Here is a 15,597-nt window from a genome sequence, read left to right on the forward strand (position 1 = left end):
AGAAAATTGGAGAAAACAATCTTCATCTCCGTATTCTTAAAAGGATATTAAGAATATGTACAGGCTGCATTTTCAAAATACCAGTATCTCTTTAAAATTTAAATTAGATTAAATATACACTATCCCAATTTTATGTGAAAAGCACAAAGCCCTTTTTGGAAATGGTATGATAAATTAATAGTGACATTCTCCCTCATGAAGGCATGTTTTCTTGGTAACATTTGTTGGTTGATACTTTTTTTTTCTTTTTTTTGAGACAGAGTCTCGCTCTGGAGTGAGGTGGCACAATCTTGGCTCACTGCAACCTCTGCCTTCCAGGTTCAAGCAGTTCTCCTGTCTCAGCCTCTCAAGTAGCTGGAACTACAGGCAGGCACCACCACGCCCAGCTAAGTTTTGTATTTTTAGTAGATATGGGATTTCGCCACATTGGCCAGGCTGGTCTCAAACTCCTGATCTCATGATCCACCCGCCTTGGCCTCCCAAAGTGCTGGAATTACAGGCATGAGCCACCATGCCCGGCCTATCTATTTCTTAATAGTCCTTCCCCTGGTAAATAAAAACAATCAAACTAGATTTTCTTTAAGATGAAAAGTTTATTTTGCTTTTTGCCTAGAAGCAAAACTAGTAAAAATAAAAGTATAAAAATAAATACAATTTACATTAATGAACATTCCACTCAAAGTAAAAATAAGCAAAAAAATGTATATAAATAAAAATCAATCAAAAGCACCAAACAGTGTCTGGCACGTGTATGAGAAAAAGCTATGAATACCAAAAAAATGTGTAAAACACACGTTTTTATCTTTAAATTAAAAACACACTCAAGTTTCTCATCCTTCCTCTAAAGCTAGTTTTAACTGTCTCCAAAACATACTATTTGTTTTAACTAATTTGCATTACCCACACAAAGAGTGCACAAAACTGTTAGCATGTTTCTTACTGGAGAGACCCACAATGCTATGAATAAGCTGTATCCTGAGTTTTCAGAATGATAAAGCACAGTTTATCATATTAAGAAGACAATTTGATTCTTTGCCTATAAATTTAAAAAAATGGGTAACTTGGACTTTTTTTGACCATCTTCCAATTTTCTAGTTCACTCATTCAATACATGATACATCTCAATAAAGAAAATCAAGTTTACACCCAGGGTGGCTTATTATTTCTGTCTATAGCTGGATGTCAAAGTTAAATTTAACATGGCACAGAAAATTGGAGAAAACAATTTTCACCTCCGTATTCTTAAAAGGATATTAAGAATATGTACAGGCTGCATTTTCAAAATACCAGTATCTCTTTAAAATTTAAATTAGATTAAATATACACTATCCCAATTTTATGTGAAAAGCACAAAGCCCTTTTTGGATATCTATTATGGTATGATAAATTAATAGTGACATTCCCTCTCATGAAGTCATGTTTTCTTAGTAACATTTGTTGGTTGATACTTTTTTTTTTTTTTGAGACAGAGTCTCACTCTGTTACCCAGGCTGGAGTGCAATGGCACAATCTTGCCTCACTGCAACCTCTGCCTCCCAGGTTCAAGCGATTCTCCTCTCTCAGCCTCCCAAGTAGCTGGAACTACAGGCATGCACCATCATGCCCGACTAATTTTTGTATTTTTAGTACAGATGGGGTTTCCCCATGTTTGGTCAGGCTGGTCTCAAACTCCAGACCTCAGGTGATCCACCTGCCTCGGCCTCCCAAAGTGCTGGGATTACAGGTGTAAGCCACCTTGTCTGGCCAGTTTTTATGGATACTTTTAATGGATATGTTAGTGATGAAAAATCTTAAACATGGGTGTCTTCAAGCAACGCAGAATTTTAACCAGGCAATATTCTTATCCTGAAATCTGGATTTATTATTATATAGCCCTTTATTCTCTCCTAAATCAAGCATGCTAGAAAAAACAGACTATGAAGAACAAAATATACAGACTAAATAGAAAATATAACTGCATGCAACATATTATTATTTTACAGAAATGGATGTAATAATGCATTCCCAAGAGCTACATTCAAGAAGATTGTGCTGTCTTCCCCAAATTTGTTACCCGTCACAGAAAGATCTTATAACCTACTACAAATGTTTCTAACAGTACTGGGGTAACAAACGTGAAGCCTAACATTTCTGTAAAACAACTAGTTGTTCACAGGAATGTATGCTTCTGACCAAAATGGTGACCCACATTAACTTCTGTAGTAGATTTTAGTGGACCACAATTGGCTACATGGTTATACTATAAGTCAAAGAATGTGGACTTTGAGCGGTTAATCCAAGTTTTTAAAGTTATAAAATGAGGGAAAGGGATTCTTCTGCAATAAGTTCCCTTTGAATCTAACTCAAAAATCACTATGCAGAGATGAATGAAATTTATGTTTTAGAACTTATTTATAATTTGCCTTATCTTTTCAATATTCTGTAAAAGTAAACCCAAACATCCTTGATGTTTACAAAAAGGGTCTCTGTAGACATCTGGGCATATAAAACAAACTTAGGTTTGTATAGGTAAGCACAGAGATGATGCAATTACTAAACACTAATTTGTCTTCACCCAAACTTATTATTAAGAGGAAAATAGGGGCGTGGAGCAGGAATTACCAAACTGACCAAATGATCCAGATAAGGGCTCAGCCTTCTGATGTCACTTTGTCTGTGTAAACAGAGTCCAGGGTTAAATAAAGGCTTGGGCAGGGAAAATAACATGGATAATAATCCTCCCCCAGTTTTATCCTAATGAATGTTGTCTTCTTAAATTGTCGCAACATTTGGCCGCTTTCTTTGGATTTTTCCTGCATATACTCCTAAAAATAGAGCAAAATTAGTATTACTTTTCAATGGTAGGTTTTCTATAATGATACAATTTAATGAGTTTTTACTCTGGAACAAACACTAAGCTAGGCAATATACATTATCATATTTAATCATTATATGAATCATCCTGAGGTAGAAACTGTTATGACCATTTTAAGTCTAATAAAACCGAGGCATAGGAGAGCACTTGCCTAACGAACAGAGCTAGAAGAACTCTGATAACCCAGTTCCACCTGATGTGTTATTTTACTTAGCCATTTTGCATGACCACCTCCTACTCTGCTTTGATTAGTGGTTTCTGAATTTCACTATATAAACTCTAGTCAAGCACAAAACATCAAATGAAGAAATGTGTTTTAAAACTAAGTCAAAGATCACTTACGATAAAATCAGAGATTGCAATTTAGGTTTGTAAAACTATAACTAAATGTTTTGCAGCGTACTTTAACATTTTAGAATTCTAATTCAGTCTAAGAGTATGATATTCTATCATAACAAAAATTAGTTTTCTATAAATTGCTTAACAAAGAATTTGCCTCTGTTTAGAGCAAATCAAAACATAATTTCAAATTTGTTTAAAACGTAATTCAGACCATTAAAACTCTAAGCAGGAAAGAGTAATATTTTAAAAAGCGACAATGGATTCCTGTGTTCAGATTCATAGTTAGCATTTTAACCAGCCAGTATCCCAAACTCTCAGTTTATATAAAAGAATACAATTCTGTCTAGACAAGGTGGCTCACACCTGTAATCCCAGAGCTCTGGGAGGCCGAGGTGGGTGGATCACCTGAGGTCAGGCATTTGAGACTGGCCTGGCCAGTATGGTAAAACCCCATCTCTACTAAAAACACAAGAAATTAGCTGGGCGTGGTGGCACGCGCCTGTAATTCCAGCTACTCAGGGGGCTGAAGCAGGAGAATGGCTTGAACCTGGGAGGCAGAGGTTGCAGTGAGCCAAGATCACACCACTGCACTCTAGCCTGGGCAACAGAACAAGACTCTGTTTCAAAATAAAAATAAAAACAAAAAAGAATACAATTCTTTAGTCTCTTTCTATTGTGTAAATATGCACTCATGTGTAAGTAAATCTTTAGAAAACAACAGCAACAGATTTTTGTACTTGTTTAGATACATATTAATTGTACATGTTAATTCAAGGGTTAAGTTCATTTGTATTAATAATTATGTTTCAATGCAATTAAACCTCAATAGTTCAAAATAATGAACTTCATTGTATGTTACTAACTTCAATGACTGCCTATACATCCTTTATACTGTTGAGTATTGCTGAATAAAAACAGTACTTGCATTTTGCTTATAAGTTCACAAGTGACAAATAGTGGAGATGAAATGCATGAGAAAAGAACATGGAGAGTAGTCACTGTGGTAAATTGATATCAGGCAAAACAATACTAATTCCTCAATGATTTTCCAACTTGCTAGGTTTCAGTGCAATATAGAATATTAACATGAGAAAAACAGAAAATGTCTTAAAATTCCACAGGTCTGGTGTTTGGTCTGAGTCCTTTCAAATGGTTATCTTTCAAACTAGCTTATTCTGACTGCCTCTGGAGTAAGCAGTATCTTCAGCTATGTAATCCTTTAAGACAATTCCATTAACTGTCACTCACAATGATTTCCAAAGATGACCTTTTAAATTACCCTATCTATGTGTGACACTATGAATTACATTCACTATAAACATACAAAAGGTCAGCCATCATTTCAAAGTTATGATCAATAGCTTGTTTCCTCCTAATTTGAAGGAAATCACTTAGTAATAAAAGCTCGAAAATTTGCCTAATTGTATATTAATGGAAAGATTAGAATTGATTAAAGGTTGAATCTTCAATGCCTGGTGATTAATTTAGGTTTCTTGTAAATGTCTAGAAAGCAGTATAGTTAAAGCACAACAATTGGAAAGTATTTTTAAATGGATCACATAATTTTTAAGTGAGCTTAATCAAAGTATCTCAACAAAGATACCTAAAAAATATTACAGCATTTGGTTAAGAGCTTTGAATTAGCTCAAGAATGAGTTTGTCTTCTTGCCACCATAAACAGAATTTTAAAACACAGTTTTTAGTTTAGCTATTACTCCTCAAATAATGAACATAAGGAGAGATTTAGCTCAAGCCTCGGACTGAGCAAAATATGAAGCCCTCCTCCCACTGGCATATTCACATGTGATCTTATAGTCTGAGGGAGAAAGTTTTATCCCCTTATGTGCAGACACACTTCCCCAAGCTGAACAGACAATGCACAGACTTAGCACCAGAGATGATCATTATCTTTTATTCATTAAATAAAAAGGTTTTCTGAATTAAGCATGGCAAATTCTACAATTTTTTCAGAATGAAAAATACATGGTGCTTTCCATAGAAACATTATAGAAATCAAGACTGGAATCACACTTTTACTAAGACTTTCTGACTGCCATACAATGCTAAGACCAAAAAACACTAATAAGATGACCATGAATATGCCAAAATTATGGTGGCAAGGAAAGACAATCTATTCCACTTCTGTGGCCTGAGTTATGGGGTAGCTTGTGCACTTCCTTCTATTGAATGGGCTTCAGGAATTCATTTTCTACAAACCTGAAACAGGCACTCTGTTAGGCACTCTGCTCTGTGAAGGCTTCTGTCTATTTTGCACAACCCCCTTCACTGATGTCTTAGGGGTTCTAATTGAATATAAAAAAATTAATAAGTCACTGGCATTAAGGTCTAAATGTTCAAAATTCAAAGAAAGCAATCACATTGCATCAACTGTCCAAAGCACAAATAAGCTTGAAAAGAACTGAAGTCTCATGCATGCGCACAGTAAGGAAAGCTAAACTCTGGCTTCAGCAGGAGACTATAAGCATGAGTCACACTCTGTTGGAGAATCACTTCGGTGATGCTGAACTTACTATATGGATATTTAAAATACTTTATGAGTAAAATGGTATGAAATGAAAAGTAAAAACATGCCAACATAAGACAGTAATTAGAATACACAACAGTACACCAAGAGGGTTACATTTGAAGACAAAACTTTAAAATATCTTTCCCAATGCTATAAAGAAAAAAGTCCCATTTGAAAAACCATTATCCTTTATGTAAAGAACACTAGATTTATTTTTCCCTCTCAAATCTAATCTTGGTTTCCGTAGTTTTCAATACCCGTGGTGTGGCATTCTTACCCTTGTCTACTAAGTAGCCTATGAACAGGTGCATTCTGTCCTTGGTTTGGCTGAAGGACTCTGTTGACAAATTAAATAAAAAATTAATTTAAAAGGATAAATTCCACTTTTTTCCCATTTTCTTTCAACGGATGAAAGATGATGATCATAAGGTAAAATTCAACTGTGCAACATGGCCTATATATTACCACAAAGTAGAGCAAATCGACTAAAGCATATTAATATGATACTTACATTTTGCTCACTAAGAGTCCAAACCTTAGGTTTTTACAAGCAAAGAAATGTCCAACATATAGACTAACCCTTGTGCTTGTAGATAATTTTCTTATACATATACTTTACAAAAGTTAACTTTTCCTTTCAAACCAGTGAGAGAAGAAAGTATCACTCTCATTTTACAGGAGTAAAAAACAGGTCAGAAATAATAAAGTTCACTTTTTAGCTTTCATTATTATTTATTTATTTATTTATTTTGAGATGGGTCTTATTTACTATGTTACCCCGACTGGTTTGAACCCCTGGGGTTACGCTATCCTCCTGCCTCAGCCTCCCGAGTAGCTGGGATCATAGAAGCATGCCACTGCAGCCAGTTTAAGTTAGTTTTTCTTTTTGAGACGGAGTCTTGCTCTATCGCCCAGGATGGAGTACAGTGGTGCAGTCTCAGCTCACTGCAACCTCCGCCTCCCGGGTTCAAGCAATTCTCCTGCCTCAGCCTCCTGAGGAGCTGAGATTACAGGCACGTGCCACCATACCCGGCTTTTTGTATTTTTTTATTTTTTAATTTTTACTAGAGACAGGGTTTCACCATCTTGACCCGGCTGGTCTTGAACTCCTGACCTCGTGATCCACCCACCTCAGCCTCCCAGAGTGCTGGGATAACAGGCATGAGCCACTGCACCCGGCCCAGCTTAAGTTAGCTTTCTAAGGTTTTTAAATAAGTATCAAAGATCCTCTGGACTGTGTAACCGAACTCAAGACATATCACGCTCAAAATTTCAACCACAGATAGTATGTCCTACAAAAGCTCCAGATACATCTGGTCTGACAGCCAGGTATTCATATGAATCTTGAGCCTGAGGACCACCCCCCACCCAATTCAGCAAGAAGTTATCTACTGATGTCAAGTAGAACAAAGTCAACAAAAATGAAGTTTGGGATTTAAATTTTTTTTTTTTTTGAGATAGAGTTTCACTCTTGTTGCCCAGGCTGGAGTGCAATGGCACGATCTTGGCTCACTGCAACCTCTGCCTCCCGGGTTCAAGCAATTCTCCTGCCTCAGCCTCTTGAGTAGCTGGGATTGCAGGCATGTGCCACCATGCCCAGCAAAGTTTGTATTTTTAGTAGAGACGGGGTTTTCCATGTTGGTCAAGCTGATCTCAAACTCCCGACCTCAGGTGATCCATCCGCCTTGGCTTCCCAAAGTGCTGGGATTACAGGCATGAGCCACTGTGCCCAGACAATTTTTTTTTCTATAGAAAACAAAAAGCCTCTCATTAAGACTAAGTGATTTTTCTCACCTTGTTTCAGAAGGATTTTGTTTAACCAGAAATTTCTTATTTGGCATTCCCATTTCAGCAGCTCTAACACAATATAAAAATAAGGACATAATGTATTTAGAGAAGGGAGGAAAACATGCTTACAAATGTAATACAGGAGACAGAAACAAATCATCATTTAGAAGCTGGTGTACTACTGGAAGACCTGTACTAAGCATATTAAAGACTCTATTCAAGAAAGAAGAATTTTTTAAGAAGTTACTAAGATATTTTTCCCATTAAGTCTTTATTCCCCAGAAACCTTTAGGACATCAGAAAAAGCATACATTTAGTCACTGAACATAAAGATTAACTGTTTTTAAGATTGATCAACTATCAGTTATATGAGTTGAATGTTGTCAAATTTAGTAAATAAATTCATCTAAAACGAAATGAGATTTTAGCACCTGATTTTAATAAATTTCTTTATATAAAGGGGATTTCTATCAGCTCAACTGCAGAAAAATTAACCCTTCTTTATTTCTAAATTTAAATATGCAAATAGACCAACAGATGACTACAATTAATTGGTTTGATAACTAACATGACGTGATACAAAAAACTTACTTCATGTATTTCTTCCTATCAAGAGACTTCTGTGTTGCAGCTGAAAGAGCCACCCGTGGACTTTTCATTTTATCCTTTAATATACAAAAGTAATGTCAAACTCTACTGGTACCAATTAATACCACTATATTATAATACAGAATGATCCCAAACTGCCTGGAAAAGCTTCTCTCTACTAACATTTTTAATTTAGTTAAATCATCTTGTTTTGTATTTTTGAAGCAGTCTAATTCTAAGAATTAAATAATTAGAATTATGTAAATTTTGCTTGCTTTTCCTTTGCCAATTACACTAATTGATTCAAATCACAAACTCTGATATACTTCAAATTAATCTGGAGCCTGTTTTCTAACTCAGACTTCAAAAAAAGTAAAACTCATGTTATAACTGAACTCAAGAAAATTCAATCAGGAGCAGCTGATAGACTGTATAAGCCATCTGAGCAAAACATTCAAAGCTTCAACTCTAAAATCCAAGCAGAAAACAATATGTAATTCTTAAATTATGTAATTATTTTAAATCTATCTACAGATTTAAATGTTGCTAGTAATTCCAGGAATTACTTGTGCTTAAGAATTACCAGAAGGGTGCTGAAGTCAACCAAAAATGACATTTAATATCAATTATCCTAAACCCAGAAGAACTCTATTCATTAGAAATCATATAACATACCATTTGCCTGAGCATTTTCTCTTTGCGAACTTCTCGATCATGATGTAGAATAGACATTCTTTCAGTTGCATCCATTACAAAGAATATGTCATGAATACCATACAGGGCAGCTCGCAACTAGACACAAGAAAATATTGTATACGTTTAAATGATGAGGTCAGAGTTTAAGAATACTATATACCATGTACACTTACTTATAGAAAAAGGTTAAAATAATTTTCACTGAAATCTATTTTCAGTAATTAAATAAAAAAGGAGAAATATAATATGTCCATGTCTTAAAAGCCTTCAGGAGCCACGTATTTACCTGAGCTAACACTCTTTCCTGAAGTGAAGCATCTTGAGCTGAAACAACGCCTCTCTTCAATGGTGCTTCTGACTGAAAACTTCTTATGAATTCCATAGTATCCTGAAAAAAGAAATGCTCCTTCAAACACACTTTTCTAGAAAGATTTGTGATCACTGGAGTTTCCTTTCTTCTTTTTCTCAGTCAATCCAAAATTACAGTCTTTCCTCAGTATCTGTGGGGGACTGGTTCCAGAAATCCCTCAGATACCAAAATCCAAGGATGCTGGAGTCCCTTATATAAAATGGTTATCTGCATATAACCTAAGCACATCTCCCATGTACTTTAAATCATCTCTAGATTAGTTAAAATACCTAATAAACGTACATGCTACATAAATAGTTGTTATATTGTCTAGGAAATAATGACAAGAAAAAAAAATCTGTACATGTTCAGTACAGACACAACCATCATTTGTTTTCTCTGAATTATTTTTGATTCATGGTTGGTTGAATCCACAGATGTGGAACCCAAAGATAGAGGGCCAACTGTACTAAGAACGTAAATAAAACTGTTACTTATTAGAAGTCAAACACCACTCACTTTCAAGCAAGAGAAATACACACAAACTGCTTCATTTACATGTTATTCATAATATTATCTGAGTAAGATTAACAATTATTAGGGGAACCAGCCCCCAGTATTTCAACGTAGATTCTTTCTATTTTCCATAAGTGTTGGCTGGCTGAGAAATAAAGAGCAAGAGTACAAAGAGAGGAATTTTACCACTGGGCCTCCAGGGGTTACATCACATATCGGTAAAACTGTGATGCCCACCTGAGCCTTAAAGCCAGCAAGTTTTATTAAGGATTTCAAAAGGGGAGGGGGTACAAGAACAGGGATTAGGTCACAAAGATCACATGCTTCAAAGAGCAAAAAGGAGAACAAAGATCACATGCTTCTGAGGAAACAGGACAAGGGCAAAATCAGAAACTACTGATAAGGGTCTATGTTCAGCTATGCACATATTGTACTGATAAACATCTTAAACAAAAGAAAACAGGGTTCGAGAGCAGAGAACTGGTCTGACCACAAATTTACCAGGGTGGAGTTTCCCAATCCTAGTAAGCCTGAGGGTACTGCAGGAGACCAGGGCGTATTTCAGTCCTTATCTCAACCGCATAAGACAGACACTCCCAGAGCAGCCGTTTATAAACCTCCCCCCAGGAATGCATTCCTTCCCCAGGGTATTAATTATTAATATTCCTTGCTAGGAAAAGAATTTAGCGATATCTTCCCTACTTGCACGTCCGTTTACAGGGTCTCTGCAAGAAGAAAAATATGGCTCTGTTTTGCCCAACCCCATAGGCAGTCAGACCTTATGGTTGTCTTCCCTAGTTCCTAGAAAATCACTGTTATTCTGTTCTTTTTCAAGGTGCACTGATTTCATATTGCTCAAACACACGTTTTACACTCAATTTGTACAGTTAACACAATAGTGGTCCTGAGGTGACATATATCCTCAGCTTACGAAGATAATAGGATTACGAGATTAAAGACAGGCATACGAAATTATAAAAGTATTAATTTTGGAAACTGATAAATGTCCATATTAAAATGAAATCTTCACAATTTATGTTCAGAGATTGAAGTAAATACAGGCATAAGAAATTACAAAAGTATTATTTGGGAATTGATATATGTCCATATTAAAATGAAATCTTCACAATTTATATTCCTCTGCTGCGGCTCCAGCCAGTCCCTCCATTCCAGGTCTCTGACTTCCCCCAACAAACAATCAGACTTCTAAAACTGCCTATATTACAGTGACTAAAAAGTGTTTAAGTTCTGAACTAATCTGTTAGCTCAGCTGTCACAAGACTGATAGAAACTAAGACAGAAGCAAAATACAAACAATTTACAGAAATCTTACTTTTACAGTTTGTCGAAGTTGCTTCAGCTTATCTGTCTGCATAAGTCTACGAGTAAGAAATCCTTTTGCCACTGCAGTTATTTTGTTAAATTTTGCTTGTATTTCCGGACTAAAAACCTAGGAGAAAGAAGATAGACACAATGTTTATTGGTGTTCATTTATACAGTCTAAGATAATATAGCTTTTAAGAAAAGATAAATAGATAGATGGACATGTATCATTAAGTTTACCCACTTGAGACCATCTAGTTTTGGCTCTTCCAAAAGGCCTTGTTACTGAGAGTTTAGTCAAGCCACTAGTTGATGATCCCCAGAGGTAGAATGGTGCTTCATTTGCAGAAACAAAGCTATACTGCAGGGCAGAATTTGTGAAACCTAGAGAAACATACATATAGTATTATACTTGATGTCATATAATTAGAATACAAAGAACATCCCAATAAACACTTGTGATACTCATTAAGAATAGCAATTGCCTCCAAAACTGACCCACCTGCCGACTTAAAATATTTATGGACTTTAAAGCTTATGTACCAGATGGATCTTTTCAACACAAAGTGTCTCAGGACAATTGAGATATGAAGATAAGCTCTTTAAAGGGACTAGGGAATTAGAGGTAATTCAAGATCACTCAGGAGAGAGCAAACTGTTTTCACTCGAAGTATATCACCTGCTGTATGAATGATCAGATGGCTCTGAGCCGAATTTCCTGATATTTTCCTAGCAAAGGTATTCTTTGCTCACAAACTGCTCACAAGTCTTTGATCTCCTATCTTGTCATTTTTCACTGGTTACTAAGCAGCTGGCGAAGAGGGTTGGACATGGAATCATTTGAAAACAGGAGATATAATCTTATAGTGTGCCAAATAAATATCTTACTGTAGGATCATTTTCCCAAATGCAAAAGGATTTTTAAATATTTACCAGAACTATTTGAATTTGAAGTATGGAGTGAGTCCGCTTGAGACAGCATTGTTTCCAGCAAACTAGAGTCACTTATTTTTCTCCATTCTAATTCCACTGCACTGTTAATGTCCAACTCAGAGGCTTCCGCTGTCATTGCCTTCTTCTCTTTTAACATTTTCTCCTGCTCTTCTATTTCCTATAGATGAACAGTTTATTGTAACATGCTAAACCTTTTAATTATGTCCTAAAATGATATCATTTTAGGCTTAGCCAAAAGTACATGTAATTATCAGCAATTATTTCAGGTTTTTCTTCCTCAAATTATCGTTCCTTCCTTCTCCCTTCCCTTCCCTTCTCTCTCCTTCCTTCCTTTCTTCTCTCCCTCCCTCCCTCTCTCTTTTCTTTTCCTTTCTCTCTCTGTCTCTCTCTCGTTTTGAGAAACGGAATCTCGCTCTGTCCCCCAGGCTGGAATGCAGTAGCACAATCTCGGTTCACGGCAATCTCCACCTTGTGGGTTCAAGTGATTCTCCTGCTTCAGTTTTCCAAGTAGCTAGGACTACAGGTGTGCACCACCATTTTGTATTTTTTAGTAGAGACATTATTTCACTATATGTTGGCCAGGCTGGTCTCAAACTCCTGACCTCAGGTGATCCACCCACCTTGGCCTCCCAAAGTGCTGGGATTACAGGCATGAGCCACGGCGCCCAGTCTATAATGTATTTTAATATGTGATAATGTATAAATTATTAATAACTATAATAATATTATAACAAGTGTCATTCTTATTTTTTCTTTTTATAGAGACAGGGTCTCCCTCTGTTGCCCAGGCTGGAGTGCAGTGGCTACACAAAGGCGAAATCATAGCTCACTGCAGCCTTGAATCTCTGGGCTCAAGTGATCCTCCCACCTCAGCCTCCTACGTAGCTGGGACTACAGGTTCATGACACCATGCCCAGCACAAGTGTCATTTTTATGATATAACTCTTGCAGAATGTGTTCTTTAGCACCTATTTACAAAATACCTTTGGAAAATGTTAAGCTTTAAATCAAGGATTCAATAAAATATCTTTGATAAATTATGCAGTTACTTTTAAATAAGGATCTAAATATCAAACTTCACATTTTGACAAAAAATACCATTCATGTATCAAAATGACTCCCTTACCATAAGAAATATGGAGGAAAAAATTACAAGTATTCTATACATGACCAAAATTCATAGGTATCCTTGGCTAAATTTCACTTACCAGTCGTATCTCCCCCAACATTCCTCACCTTTTGCAATCTTTCTTGTTCCCTTTCCTGCTCAGCTATGAGTAGTGATAACTGCTGAGCGTGCTGTTCTTCTAGTCTCTTCCGCATTTCTTCAAAAGCTAGCATCTTGCTTTTTAGTAACTCCTCGCTTTCTGAAAAGAAACATGTCTCCTCAATTTAGAAAATTCACTACAAGTCTAATGTCTGATATTTTATACCATTCAATTTAAATTATTCTTCTGACAAGAGAGTATTCCTGGATCTGACATAATACAATTAAGATATAGCTGGGTCTCTACTTTGAGCCATATTCACATTTTCCACTCCTTTTATTTCATGATACTCAGTAAAGTAAGACCTGTATTGCATCACCTTTACCCACTCATTCAACAGATCCCATCCTGATCTGAAATGACAGACCCAGGACTATACATTCAGACAAGATTCTCCTGACTCTACTTAACTTTCAGATTTGATTCTCAACTGCATCCTACCACCATTTGTTTTTTTGACACTTGTCCTCCAGGGTCTCTGGTATTGTAGCCTGTAGTTTTGCCTTGTTTTGATTTTCCAAGAAAGTGTTTCTTTGATGGTATAAAGCTTTCTCAGCTTGAGGTTTCAAAAAGGACTGGACATGAAAATTCCAGATATTTTAGTTACTAATTAAGAGAAAACATTATGACAATACAAGCTTCCTACGTAGAAGGTGGTAAGACATGTTGAAATGTACAAATACCAAGTATAGGCCGGGCGTGGTGGCTCACATCTGTAATCCCAGCACTTTGGGAGGCCGAGGCAGGTGGATCACTTGAGATCAGGAGTTTGAGACCAGCATGACCAACATGGTGAGACCTGATCTTTACTAAAAAAATACAAAACTGGCCAGGTATGGTGGCGCATGCCTGTAACCTCAGCTACTTGGGAGGCCGAGGCAGGAGAATCGCTTGAACCTGGGAGGCAGATGCTGCAGTGAGCTGAGATCGCACCATTGCACTCCACCCTGGGCAACAAGAGTGAAACTCCGTCTCAAAAAAAAAAAGGAAATTTCCACTCTGTTGGCCTTATATACTTCTGATATTGACTAAGGCAGCCTCTTGCCTTGCTATGCTGTCTACTTGGAGGATCCAAGTTGGCTCCCCAGGTAACAGTCACTGTTTTTATTAGAGCTCTTATAAAGTTGCACAGGATGGGCCAGGGCTGGTGGCTCAAACCTGTAATCCCAGCACTTTGGGAGGCCAAGGAGGGCTGATCACTTGAGCCTAGGACTTCGAGACCAGCCTGGCCACCATGGTGAAACCTTGTCTCCACAAAAAATATAAAAATTAGCTGGGCGTGGTGGCGCAAGCCTGTAAATCCCAGATACTTGGAAGGCTGAGGCAGGAGAATCGCTTGAACCCAGACCTGCAGTGAGCTGAGATCACACCACAGCAATCCAGCCTGGGTGACAGAGCAAGACCCTGTCTCAAAAAAATAAAAATAAAAATAAAAAATAAAGTTGCACAGGTTTTAAGCAGTCTGACCCAACCCTGTATTTCCCATAAGCCCTAAAAGCTTAATTTACTTGATTTGTATGTCTTTTATATCAGTAATAAAGAATTATGAACCATGACAATAAAGTAAGGAGTAATGAAGGAGAAAAACGTGCTTTAATAAATTGCTGTTAATAGATACAACAGAAACTGAAATAATTTTTATTAATAAAGAATCTTTTTTTTTTTTTTTGAGACGGAATCTGGCTCTGTCACCCTGGCTGGAGTGCAATGGTGCAATCTTAGCTCACTGCAACCTCCACCTTCTGGGTTCATCCAATTCTCCTGCCTCAGCCTCCCAAGTAGCTGGGATTAAAGATGTGCACCACTACACCCAGCTAATTTTAGTATTTTTAGTAGAGACGGAGTTTCGTCATATTAGTCAGGCTAGTCTCGAACTCCCAATCTCAAGTGATCCACCCACCTCGGCCTCCCAAAGTGCTGGGATTACAGGCATGAGCAACCGCGCCGGCCTAAAGAACCATTTTTGAACCACCTACTCAGAGCCTTATTTCTGATACTTTATCTAATAATTTGATATTAAAGTGTTTACCGAAAGGCCAACTACATGAAGATCGCACTACAAATGAAAAAGCAAACTGAAATAAACATTAGAAACTATAGTCCAAAAGAAAGACCTCATAGCAATACAGTGAATTAAAACCGTAAGTGATGTTTCAGGCAGGACTGTTTGGCGCTAGGTGCAGTGGCTCACACCAGCACTTTGGGAGGCTGAGGCAGGTAGATAGCTTGAGGCCAGGAGCTTGAGAGCAGCCTGGCCAACATGGCGAAACCACATCTCTGCTAAAAATATTTATTAGCCAGGCCAGGTGGCACGCACTTGTAATCCCAGCTACTCTGGAGGCTGAGGCACGAAAATCAATTGAACCCAGGAAGCAGAGGTTGCAGTGAGGTG

At 37.1% G+C, this 15,597-nt stretch overlaps 1 protein-coding gene across 3 annotated transcripts in view; it reads right to left on the minus strand.

The window, feature by feature from the left end:
- Positions 1 to 573: 573 nt before the first annotated feature.
- The window catches only part of CCP110 (centriolar coiled coil protein 110kDa), a 29,708-nt gene continuing 14,684 nt past the window's right edge, over positions 574 to 15,597 (minus strand). For 2 of the 3 annotated variants that reach the window (XM_011976079.1, XM_011976078.1), the window contains 11 exons: positions 13,174 to 13,304; positions 11,917 to 12,094; positions 11,228 to 11,367; positions 10,994 to 11,110; positions 9,082 to 9,183; positions 8,775 to 8,891; positions 8,103 to 8,176; positions 7,518 to 7,580; positions 6,001 to 6,060; positions 5,414 to 5,499; positions 574 to 2,804 (listed from right to left, as the gene is read on the minus strand). In XM_011976079.1, coding sequence (XP_011831469.1) covers positions 2,752 to 2,804; positions 5,414 to 5,499; positions 6,001 to 6,060; positions 7,518 to 7,580; positions 8,103 to 8,176; positions 8,775 to 8,891; positions 9,082 to 9,183; positions 10,994 to 11,110; positions 11,228 to 11,367; positions 11,917 to 12,094; positions 13,174 to 13,304 — 1,121 coding nt within the window. In that variant the 3' untranslated portion in view covers positions 574 to 2,751. The remainder of the gene's footprint in view (positions 2,805 to 5,413; positions 5,500 to 6,000; positions 6,061 to 7,517; positions 7,581 to 8,102; positions 8,177 to 8,774; positions 8,892 to 9,081; positions 9,184 to 10,993; positions 11,111 to 11,227; positions 11,368 to 11,916; positions 12,095 to 13,173; positions 13,305 to 15,597) is intronic. The other variant, XM_011976080.1, reaches the window with a different exon arrangement.

Source organism: Mandrillus leucophaeus, unplaced genomic scaffold (assembly GCF_000951045.1).
Source record: "Mandrillus leucophaeus isolate KB7577 unplaced genomic scaffold, Mleu.le_1.0 Scaffold162, whole genome shotgun sequence".
Taxonomy (NCBI): Eukaryota; Metazoa; Chordata; class Mammalia; order Primates; family Cercopithecidae; genus Mandrillus; species Mandrillus leucophaeus.